This window comes from Cynara cardunculus, unplaced genomic scaffold (assembly GCF_001531365.2).
Source record: "Cynara cardunculus var. scolymus isolate 2C unplaced genomic scaffold, CcrdV1 Un_Scaffold_7129, whole genome shotgun sequence".
Taxonomy (NCBI): domain Eukaryota; kingdom Viridiplantae; phylum Streptophyta; class Magnoliopsida; order Asterales; family Asteraceae; genus Cynara; species Cynara cardunculus.
In genome coordinates, this window is record NW_020203365.1 from 7,606 (window position 1) to 20,761 (window position 13,156).

The 13,156-nt window shown below is 37.5% G+C and overlaps 1 protein-coding gene across 1 annotated transcript; it reads left to right on the plus strand.

Annotated features, from left to right (window-relative positions):
- The first annotated feature begins 9,137 nt into the window (after positions 1–9,137).
- LOC112504854 lies at positions 9,138–9,953 on the plus strand. The gene has a single exon (XM_025108814.1). The coding sequence runs from the start codon at positions 9,138–9,140 to the stop codon at positions 9,951–9,953; it is 816 nt and encodes a 271-aa protein (XP_024964582.1).
- The last annotated feature ends 3,203 nt before the right edge of the window (positions 9,954–13,156 follow it).

Here is a 13,156-nt window from a genome sequence, read left to right on the forward strand (position 1 = left end):
AAGCTCTCTCTTGTGTTCATCATTAATCTTTATCTGTGTTCTTATTGATTTCTGCTTTGGTTGATTATTATTATTTCCGCTGCATTCTCACTGTTAAACAGATCATCCAAGTAAGTAATCTTTACCAAGAATCTGAGTTAATCGATCCAACAAACACCATCGAGGACCAAATTTGACGTGGGACCGTAAAGATGAGATGAAGGCAAAATACCCATTTTTATTTCCACAACAGTGATTTCAGGGAGGAAATCCTCAAAAGGAGGAGGTATTTGTAGCATCCAATTTCTAATATGCCCAATTATTTGCTTAGTATATTTAATTATTGGGTTAAAGAGAACTTATGATTTAGTGGGAGTTTGGGTCTGAAGTTTTAGAATTATATTTAGAGGATTTGGAAAATATCACGTCAAATAGATACGTAAAACGGATTTTTTTGGGATATCTTTTCTGGAATAATTTTTTGTTGGATATTATAGATTATCTCTTTATGAACGTGTAGGCGAAAACCTCATAGAAAACGGAGGTCCGAGCGAAAAATTATGAATATTTTAAGTGTTGATAGTCAAAATGGGTACCTAGCCGGGCCAACCCGGCCCAACTCGAGTTTTAGCATTATAAATTGGATTTTTGGCCCATCTTTCATGTCATCTAAGTCCAGAACTCACACACACACTAGAGGTGCGATTTTCACATATATAAGCTCAATTCAACTCAAATTAATGAGGAACTACAAGATCTATGAAGGATTTGATCATCAAGTAAGGTATAATCCATTCTTTGCACATGTTCTTGGTTGACATTCTTGTTATATGGATTGCATGTCGAGACAAAGTTAGGGTTTCATATGGGTTTGATCTTAAGTGTATAAAATGAGTGCATTTTAGTAGTTATGGCTTGAAATGATCATTAGATTCAAAAGATTATCAAGATTTAAGCAAGTTCATCATATGAACTTTGACTTGATCAAGTCAATGATTTGGGAGAGAATATGAATGATAAAATAAAGGTTGTATTTTGGTTTTTTATGTCAAATAGGTTATATTAAGTTGAAATTCAGAAGTTGGAATAGTTTGGAATCGAAATGGTTTGAGAAAAATGTATGAAAATGAGAATTTCGACTTAAGAATGCATTAAAAGTGTGTAGAAATTGAAGATCTGTATAAAATCGTAGAAAATTCCAAATGAGGTGAGGCCAATTTCCTTAGTTAGATAATTGAGTCTAGTTTATTTCTTATTTTATGATCAAGGCATGAATCTGAGTTTAAAATGGACAAAATAGTTTTTCATGCAGCAGCTGTACATAGAAATTTAGGTAAAGTGTTCAAATAGGATATGTGTATATCATGGGTTTCTTATATTGGTTGCTTATGAGATTTTGTACATTTACTCCAGGGGGTAATTAAGACATATTTTGATACTTCGGAAGAAATCTAAGTGTAGTAGATTGGACTTGCTTTGTGAGCTCAATTCGGAGCTTTTCGGTATTATACGGTTGCCCGGWGAGTTATATAGTTAATTGTTACATATTGATTTGAACATATGTATTTTCATATGAATGTTTTTGGTCTTGAATGTAGTTACATAATCTTGATTTGTCTTTGATTTCGTCTCTTGAGTCGATTCCTTATTACTATCTCGGTATATCGGTTTGCTTTCTGGATCCGGACTCGTTGTTTTGTTCCTTGAATTGTACACCATAGTATAGGTACTACTTGGCGTAGCACGCCTGAAGTTTATGGCAAAGTCAAGATCCCAGGTTGGACGGGTGAGACTTTTTGCGGTTGTGAATACTCATTGCTCAAAAAGGAGGAAGAGCAATGAGTAGGGAACCTTGGCACATACCCGGTAGAGGAAGGCGGGCAGTGCGAGGTTTCCTGTAATGTATGATTCTGACTCGGACTTTGGCATGAGCCCGGGAGGTGAAGGACGGGGTGATGCACTGTCCTCGTTATGTATACCGATTCGATCTCTTGGTTCTTGATATTTATTGGTATTCTAACATTGCTGAATATATTTGGTTGTTGATCCTGTCTCCATGTTGTATTGAGCATCAATGGTATGGTATACTATGGTGATTTGAATATGGAATCCTATGATCTTAGCATCCGGTACGTAATTGTTCACTCGGTTTCTTGTAAGTCTCGGTTTGCATCTGGATGATGTCTTGAACTCTTTTATTGATAAGAGTTTATTATGTATGTTTATAAACATGTGTAATATTGATATGTAATACTTAACTATTTAACTCACTAAGTGTTGGCTTACCATTTATGTGGCAACCTCTCTCAGGAAAGAAGACGGATAAAAAGAAAGAACCCGTTGTCTGACTCGAAGATTTATCGGGGAACTTGAAGATTTCAATCTTGCTTTTGGTAAATAGTAGCTTATTACCGTATCTCATAGTTGTAGTAAGTGTAGCTTATATATAGTCTTGTTCCGGTTATAAATATGTCCCGTATTCTTTTGCTACYTAATTCGGGTTGTAAGTAAAAATCCATTATATCCAGTTTGGAATTGTGTTTTGGGTGGTTTTATCACTAAAATAGAAAGGATATTTCGAAGTTTTTCTAGAAATTAATATCCCATATTTTGAGGTTAATTAATGTTATACACAGATCTGTGTGTTTCAAATGGTTGGTCCATTTTCATCGCCTCTGGACCAATTCATCGCCTCTGGTCCATTTTCATCGCCTCTGGACCAATTCATCGCCTCTGGTCCATTTTCATCGTCTCTTGACCAATTCATCGCCTCTGGTCCATTTTCATCGCCTCTAGACCAATTCATCGCCTTTGGTCCATTTTCATCGCCTCTAGACCAATTAATCGCCTCTGGTCTTCTTCCAGACTTAGTCATTTCAGCAGCCTTTGGTCCATCGCCTTCCTCTGGACCAATTCATCGCCTCTGGTCTTCTTCCAGACTTTGTCATTTTAGCAGCCTCTGGTCCATCGTCTGCCTCTAGACCAATTCATCACCTCTGTTCTTCTTCCAGACTTAGTCATTTCAGCAGCCTCTGGACCATCGCCTGCCTCTGGACCAATTCATCGCCTCTGGTCTTCCTCCAGACTTAGTCGTTTCAGTAGCATCTTCAGATTTTCCATCATTGGCGCCGATTGCTTTGACAAAACTTTTAGAATAATTAGGATCAATTTTGGTCCTAATAATCAATAAATTATATTTTATTGGAGATTTTATAAAATTGGTAATTTGGGGATTGCTCAATCGAGATGTTACAATAGTGGACTAACAACTTCTAAACACGTCCTAATATATTGTCATGTTTATATTTTAGGTGTTACAAGCATCTTTGGCCCTTCATGCACGTATGGACAAAATGTGCCATTATCAACAACATCCTTAAAGATATGTAAAGAGGCTGACATAGCAAAACACATTGTTGTTGAGGTTAAACTGGAGGATGCCCTTTACAAAGAAGGAAGAAGAAGAGAGGGCCAAGGAAGAATTGATGGGCCGTATAAATCAAGCCCTCGACAAAGCATCCACGTCTAAGGTGGAAAAAAAGGTGGCAAAAGCCGCCTTAACTGAGAATGAAAAAGAAGACAAGGCTCTTAAGTCGGCCTTTTTTGAGACCAAAGAGAATCGTTGAACTAGAGGAAGAGATGGCGACTTTGGAGGCGTTTATGCATTTCAAAGCGAGGGCCATCATGATGCATAAACACTTATCAGGAAAACATCCACTGAAGGATGTTGAGAAGAAGCTCAACTACTTCTTAAAAGAGATCGAAAGTGAAGAAGAGCCGAAGTCAGACGATGACGGGGTGGAACATAATGTCGTTGATCTTCCTACGACTAACAAGACAATCCTCATTGAGGAGACATTTGCAAGAATGACAATTGAAGAAGCTCTCCCCCCTATTTCACTTATTTTTTATTTTTTGTATTTTTGTTGATCGAGCGTTGATGGTCGATTTTACACTTGTACTTTTTCTGGAGCTATTAATACAAGTGTCTTTTAGGGGTTGTACGGAACAAGCGGTCGAAGAAAGGCATGAATTAAAGAGGAAAATGCTGCCTAAGCGGTCGAAGAAAGGCATGAATTAAAGAGGAAAATGCTGCCGTAAAATGACACCTTGACATGCTACCCTGGCGAGAGTCACGAGCGACCCGATCGCAAGCGAGGGTTTCATATAAGGTATGAACTTACAGTACACAAAATGCTAGCTTGAAATCCAAGGGTCGTGGGCTTGGGTCACATGCAAGGGTTGCATAATTCACTACAGGACCAATTTCACCAATTTTTGGATCTTGAGCCATTCTTCTATTTTCTTGGTATAAATGAGTTGGAAACCTCCGGTTGAGGGGAGCAGACTTAGGGACAATTTTTGGAGAAAGAGAAGTATTGAAGTTATTTCTTCCATCTTCATTATGAGGGTAACTCGTTTTTGTTTTCAAGAATACTCGAGCTTGTGATTGTTGATGTATTTTATTTGAGATTCTTATAATATGTTGTGAACAAGTGTATCTACTTGATTTCTATATGATTGTCATTTTCACTTGAGTTCTCCATTAAGCTGATCATTTAATTGATAATTTATTTTGGAAAATAGTTATTGAAAACACTAGATACATGATCGTTTAGGGATTTTGATAATGTGGCAACTGAAATCCTTCGATCTCAATAAGGTTTTAAAATCAGTTTCTTGAACTCTTGCAATCAGAGCTCTAATATGCCGATCTTGTGAGTTTATTGCTTTGTATTGATGATTATACTAACTCGTTAATGCTGACTACACATGGGAATTTCAGAGTTTTTTCAAATTTCCATTTGGTGTTAAGATTTAATTAAAGAGCTTGTTCTAATGAATGTCTAACGCAAAATCCAGGTTGTTAGAGCTTGTTAACAACTATAGTTAGTTTGGGGCGGTTGTAGATTCGTTTATCAAATATAAGTACCCCATAAATATCTCAAAAGATGTGGGGCGGTTGCTTTCAGAGTGACTCGTATGATATGATGGATATTGGTGTCAACGTATCTATTGTTACAAAGAAAAGAAACAAATTTTTTGCTTTCCCAAGCACCTATGGTCCAATATGTATACAGATGAAAAATTAAAATTCTAGAACGATCATAGAAAAACTAACCTCTCGGGATTCTATGGTTGATCATTCAATTCCATGCACCTCTACCACTCGAGTGAATCTAAGTGAAAGGAATTATTTATTGGAATTGAAATGTTGATTATATGTTTGTTCGGCTTTCTGTCCAACCCTTTAATCGAATATCTTGGCCTTTTTATGGGCTGTTCTTTATATATCATCCAATAAAAAATATATTCCGATCATAAAAAACAGAGATATATTGTGAAGGTGTAGCTGATACTGATACTGATACTGATACTGATACTGCAGGTACTACTTAATTTATTGCCATAGAAAACCCTTGGGTTGGTGGACATTTAATTGACATAATTTCTTTTGATAATCTTGGCTGGCAACCCAAAAATGCTAACATTGGTGTGTACACATAATATTGTTCATCATTCTAGTCTAAATAACAATAGAGTGTCTTGTATAATCTTGCATTCTTGCTGAGCCTGGTTACTTTGGGAACAAGTACGGCGCCAATAGAGTCTACTAAAACACGTCCTTCCAAAGAATCAAGCAAACTTACCCTTAGTCAAAGGCAGTGAGAAACTGCTGTTCCCCACCGTGCCAAATGGTCCATAGTCGATTTTGTTGGTCTCAAAAATTAAGAACGTAATCACCGTAATGCCACTATATGGTCCAACAGTTCCACTGAATACAATGATATTCTCGTCGTCACCAAAGGAAACTTGAGGCATCGAAAAGGGTATATCAAATAAAAAAGCCAACAATCATACATACATATGTACTTAACTAGCTTAGGTAGATGTAGCTTTATATGATATCAAATATTACTTACCAAATGAGTTGTCCCACCATCACCACCAAATTTTTCAACAATTGCTTCAGTACCGACTTTATTCACATAAGAGAACGCAACCTCCGGTACTTAGAGAAATTGAACTATACCTCGTACTATCAGATATGGATCCAAATCACATAACTACTAAAAGCGATCAGTGAAGAAAGTAAGTAAATCAGATATAAACATCATTGGTGAAAGAGTATACCATTCTCCAAGCTGTTTATGAGCCTTTTCATTTGGAAACTTATGATGTTGTACATGTAGCTCCATTTCGATTGCCTCCATATTTATAGGCACGAGCCACAGGCTGTGACAAAAAAATATTTAAATCTCTTCCTTCCATCCATGCATGCATGCATCTTTCTAAATTTGATAATGTTTTCAAATAATGTAGGGTTAAATAGTTTATTTTTTGTTTATAAGGAGACAAATTTTTCGAAAAAAATAAAACAAGTTTAAAATAACTTATATCGATTTTTTAAAGATATTTTTATCAATTTGTTAAATAAGAAACATATTCAACAACTTGTGATTTATTATTTCTCAAATAAATTGATTTCCTTGCATTGCTCCCTCGACAACTCTTTATTCTTCTAAAGCACATCGCTATCCTTTTCAATGATGAAAATAGCGCCTAGGGTTAATGAATACATTGTGGATGTGAATATCGTCGCCACCATGAAGGTTCCTCTGGTACTCCTCTTCGTTATTAAGATCAATTACAAGTTCATGTAATCATATTATGTCCACGGACCTACTCAAAATCTCCATCAAACAGCAATCAAACATGGTTAATAGACGTAGGGGTTGTTAATTGGACAATTTCGGAATGGTTTCACACTACTAAAAAATGGGGGTTTTCCGACGGCAAAATCCTTCGAAAAAACAACTTTCCGACGGATTTTGCAGTTGGAAAATTCATTAAGATCCATTAAATACTTTGATTTCGTTCAATGTGTAAGAGGCTTTCGATTTAAATACTTTATTTCGTTCCTCACGTATATGCAACTCCGGTCGATTACAATTTTCTTCTATGTCTTTTCTTGCTTTTATTTTGTCCTTTGATTTTGGTGTATCCATAATCGTATGGAACAGATTATCAAATACATTCTTTACAATGTGCATTATATCCAGGTTGTGCCGAATTAACAAAGTATGTCAATAGGGCAACTCTCAGAAAAGGCCCAATTAGTACCCGTTAATGCCGAATTGAACCAAATAAGATCCAATAACTCCATTAAAGCCTATTTGAACCGAATAAAATTCACTAAGATCCATTAAATTCCACCAAGATCCAATAAAACTCAATAATACATGTAAAAGCCCAATTGAACCGAATAAAGCCAATAGATCCATTAAATGTAAGTGGACATACGACTACTCCATTGGTATTGTTTAAGAAAAAAGTTTTTATGTTTTATTTTTTTCTACAAAAAATGTATATTTAAAAAAATAAAAATTTCGGACGGAATATAATCTTTAATTATAAATAAAATAAAATACCGTCGGAAATCCGTCGGTAATTTTCAAAGGAAAAAATATTTTATTTTTTTCCAAGTTTGGATTTACTGACGGATTTCCTACGGAATATAATTTTTAATAAATAAAATTAAATTATGTTTCATCGGTAATTTTCAAAGAAAAAAATGTTTTATTTTTTTTCCATGTTTAATATTACCGACGGAATATAATTTTTAGTAAAAAAATTAAATTCAGTCGGTAATATTAAACTTGAAAAAATGATTTTTTTTTATTTTCTTCCAAGTTTAATTTTACCAACAGATTTTCGACGGAATATAATTTTTAATAAGAAAAATTAAAATTTCATCAGAAAAAAAATATTGCTATTTTGTCCCTACCAAAAATATATATACAAAAAGGTTTAAAAAGTTCCGACGGAATTTAATTTATAATAAAAAAATTAAATTCCGTCGATAATTTATTGATTAACGCTAATTAATTAATTTAAATAAATTAGAACAATTTTTGTGACGGATTTCCGATGGATTTGTGACGGTTTTGAATAAGTAAAAAACTCTGTCACAAATCCGTCGAAAAACCATCGGGAAAGTTGTAGAAATGATTTTATTTTTCAAAAATTCAGTGACAAATTTGTGGGAGATTTGTGGCAGACGTCGATAAAAGTTGACATTTCTTGACTTTTTTGGGATTCGTTGAAAATCCGTCAGGAATATTTCCGACGGAATTTCCGCCGGTGATACCCCTTTTTTTAGTAGTGTCGTGCAGAATGGTTAAGTGATCATAATGTTTAAGAGACTTTCTATATGATATAATGCAAAATAAAATATGGTTGTTTGGATACTGTTGTGAATAAGTCTGAATGACGATTTTATTACAATTTTAAAGCTCTTTATGATTTAGTTCTGAATGACATATACCTATTTAGATACATATGTGAATGAAACAATAATTTTGCAAATATAAACTACATACTCAATATTATTTGTTCAAAACAACATTCTATATTAATCCAAACAAACATAATATTACTTGTTCAAGTTCTAAATAAAACAAAATCATAACAATCAAATTCGATCATGAAAATTGGTTGCAGTCGGTTTGCTCCCATGGCTGTAACCAGAAACTACCCATTCTACTCAAATACCCAAATTGGAACCAACCCCATTGAATCCCACTAATGGTTAGTTCGAATCCAAGATTGAATCTTTTAAAGCCACATATTTAATCTGGAATATAATGGCACACAGATGATTAATTTACTCCAGCTCCCAAATTTTGCAATATGGCCAATAGCCCTTGCAAAACTAATTAATCAAAGTAACATCCTATTAACCAAACTCCATTAATTGATGAAGGCTTCAACCAGAAAACAGCCACCCCTACATTATAATAGAACCACTATTCCAACTCCCCGTTTGATTTCCGATGTAATTTATTTCCATCAAAATTAGAGGCTGCACCCCATACACCAAAATATTGTTAGCAGATTACATTGTATATTAGGCTTAGTTTATTAGCCCGTATAGTGTTTGGCCCATGGCCCATATATTGTATATTTAAGTGATTGTATTGTGTTTAATCAATCAAGGAAAATCATTCTCTCTAATATGGTATCAAAGCAAAATTAGGAGCCCTTCCTAATTCCTCTCAACCTCCTCCCTTCTTCCTCTCTTTTCGCGATCTAGGGCCGGCCACGCCTCCCATCGCCGCCTCCTCCTCCTCAATCGTTCTTGCCTCCCTTCAAACATGTCCGTCAATCAAACTCTCCCAAACAAGGTTTTCGGTATAACGAATATCAAAACCTACGTTCCTCTCATTCTTGATCTCGATCGTCTCAATTATGATGCGTGGAGAGAACTTTTCTCCACCCATTGTATTGCCTTTGACGTCATCGATCACATCGACGAATCTACTCCTAAACCCACGGACGCAGAATGGAAAAAGGTGGATTCAATCGTAAAACTTTGGATTTACGGATCGATCTCACAATCCCTTCTCCAAATGGTGTTGAAGAAAGACTCGACCGCGCTTCAAGTATGGAACAATCTCGAGACTCTCTTTCGTGACAACAAAGATGCCAAATCCATGCAAATCGATAGCGAGCTACGCAACATTGTGATGGGCGATCTCTCCGTCACTGCCTATTGCACCAAAATCAAGAGACTTGCTGACCTTCTTGCGAACCTCGATCCGGACTCCACAATACCCGACAAACACCTTGTGATCTACACAATCAACGGACTCTCCTCGAAGTTCGATTCGGTGGCCAATATCATAAGGTACCGTTCTCCTCTTCCAACTTTTTTTGAAGCTCGTTCCATGCTTYTTTTGGAAGAACAAMGGATGGCTCAAATACGCCCAACACCCGTTGTGCCTCACACCGACCATTCCTCATCGTCCACCATCCTCCACGTGAACAATAACGGARGAAATCGTGGGAATGGCCGCCGAAACGACCGTCGCCAGCAGCAAGGTCGCCGCCGACAGCCGCYGAATCAGCAACGCTATGGTTGGGTGTACATCCCGCCACCGTCGCCGAGTCTGTCAAATCAGCCCCGCTAACAACAGCCACCGCACGCCTACTGGCAGCAGCCAACTGCTGGGTTGCTTGGTCCACCGCCTGCTGCCCCATCGCCACAACCGGCCCGCCACAACCGGCCCGCTCAACCGTGGCAAGCGCCACCGCCATACAGCCCGGCAGTCCACTTTTCTGCCGCTACGGACAGCAGCCAATCGMCTGCCGCCGCCACTCCCCCGTGGACTTGGGCCCCACCGGATCAAGCTACGTCTCTCCCGGAGTTGTTCAACTCGATGTCTCTAAACGACCCGGGCTTCACAGATTGGTACATGGACACCGGGGCAACCGACCACGTCCACGCAAACTCAGGTATTCTAAAATATGTTCTTGAAACTCATGATACTCGTTCTATCCTTGTCGGTAATGGATCCAAAATGCCTGTAAAGCACACCGGACATGCCCCCTTTCCCATCACCAACCCGTACCGTCCTTTGCATCTTAGACATATCCTCATATTTCCCACTATTATAAAAAATCTTATATTTGTCCGTCAATTTACTCGTCAAAATAAAACTTCTATTGAGTTTGACAGTTTTGGTTTTACTGTTAAGGACTACAAGACCCGGCGCCCTCTAATCCGATGTGATAGCGACGGTCCCCTCTACCCGGTCAACCCCTCCAACCCTCAAGTGCTTCTCTCGACAGCTCACTCCACATGGCATCAACGRCTCGGTCACCCCAACGATCAAGTCTTGAAGTCATTAGTTTCAAATAATTTTATTTCTTGTCATARTGATAAAAMTAGTGTTCTTTGCAATTCTTGTCAACTTGGAAAACATGTTCAGCTTCCGTTTTTCGTTTCTAATTCCGTTGTTTCTCATGMTTTTGAAATAATTCACTCCGATGTTTGGACGTCACCCATCTCTAGCATTAGTGGATTGCGTTACTWTGTTATTTTCTTAGACCACTTTACTCATTACTTGTGGGTTTATCCTCTCAAACATAAGTCTGACGTTTTCAATAAATTTCATGAATTTTTCCATCTTGTTAAAACTCAATTTAACGCAACCATTAAATTTTTTCAATGCGACAACGGTGGTGAATATAATAATCAATTATTTCACAATTTTTTTGCCTCCCAAGGTATCCAATTCCGTTTCTCATGTCCTCACACGTCCCAACAAAACGGAAAGTCGGAGCGTATGCTTCGAACCATCAACAATATGGTTCGCACCCTCCTTTTCCACGCTCATCTCCCTCCCACCTATTGGGTCGAAGCCCTCCATATGGCTACCCATCTCCTCAACATCCTTCCATCCACAACCATCAACTATGAAACACCTCACTACCGGTTGTTTMAAAAACATCCTTCATACTCTCATCTCYGCATATTTGGCTGTCTTTGCTACCCTCACCTCACCACCTCTCACAAATTAGCCCCTAGGAGCTCTCCTTGTGTCTTCCTTGGCTACCCCTCTCATCATAGGGGATTTCGGTGCCTTGACCTCTCCACCAAAAGCATCATCATTTCTCGTCACGTCGTCTTTAATGAGACAATTCTTCCGTTTGGCTCGGTCACTCCGACAAACCCCCCTTCTTACTCTAATACATATCATTCCTACATCCTTAGAACAACCCCAAAACATTAAGAACACCACTCCTGATTTTCAGAAATTGTTTTGACAGCTTCTGTTGTATATCGTGTCCAAAAAACCACATATCATCAAAGCAAACAGACAAGAAGGCCATATTATCAAACCTGCAGCCACTTATCGGAAACCATATGTTCATTGTGAACTGTTGATAATCCAAAACCAAATAAAAATAAGACTGATGTAAACACCGAAAACAAAACAGCTGTAAAGGCCAATAGACAGATCTAATTAGGATAGAGCAGCACGAATAAAAAAAAAATCCAAAACACGAGTAAATAGTAAACCAAAAGTAAATATAATCGGTAGCCATCTAAATATTTGTAATCAAAAGCACGTTATGTTGGAATAAAAGTGGAGAACAAGAATATGCTATGAAAAACCACACTATTATTGAAAAGAAGAGCTCTCTATATATAGAGCTTACAAAGGAAGATAACATTAAAAAAAGACAAGCCAAATGACTAGCAAACCAAAAGTCTAGTAATCCAAAAGGCTAGCAAACCAAAAGCCTAGCAACTCAAAGGACTTTGAATCATTCTTCAATACTCCCCCTTGATTCAAAGTTGTAAACACCAAGCTTTGTTCGAAGGCTTTCAAAACGAGCTTAAGGAAGAGCCTTTGTAAAAATATCAGCTAGTTGATTTTCACTCTTGCACAACTCGAGCTTTATGGTTTCTGCTTCAACTAAATCCCTTATGAAATGATACTTTATCTCCATGTGTTTGGTTCTTCCATGCATAATTGGAGTTTTGGTCATTGCAACTGTCGATTGACTATCACAGTATATCACTGTAGCTTCACTTTGTTCTTGATTTAGGTCACTCATCAATCTTCGCAACCAGACTGCTTGGCATGCTGTAATGGCAACTGCTATGTACTCTGCCTCAGCCGTTGATAAAGCTACACATGTTTGTTTCTTCGAGGTCCATGATATTGGCCCGGAACCGAGACTGAAACAATTCCCAGATGTGCTCCTTCTATCTTCATGCGAACCTGCCAAATCGCTATCGTTGTAGACTCTTAACTTGAATTCTTTAGTCTTTGAATACCAAATTCCATATTCTTTGGTTCCAGCAACATAACGTAGTATTCTTTTAACAACACCGTAATGTTGCATAGTTGGAGAATGCATGAACCTTGAGACTAACCCAACTGCAAAACTCAAATCCGGCCTCGTCTGTGTGAGATACATCAATCGACCCACAATGCTTCTGTATCTTTTTGCATCCGTCGCACATGTACCATCTCTAGTTACCAACTTCTCGTTCGGATTCAATGTTTTCCATATTGAAATCTTTCAACATATCTGTTGCATATTTTCTCTGTGACAAGAAGATCCCTTCCTTCGTTTGCTTGATCTCGACGCCAAGAAAGTAGTGCAATTCACCAAGATCCGTCATCTCAAATGTTTTCATCATATCTAATCTGAATTGTTGAATTATCTTTGATGATGAACCAGTGTAAATCATGTCATCAACATAAAGGCTGACTAAAACTATGTCTTCAATACCTTGTTTCTTGAAATACATAGTGGGTTCATTCTCACTCCTCTTGAACCCATTTGAGCAAAAGAAACTGTCAATTTTGCTGTA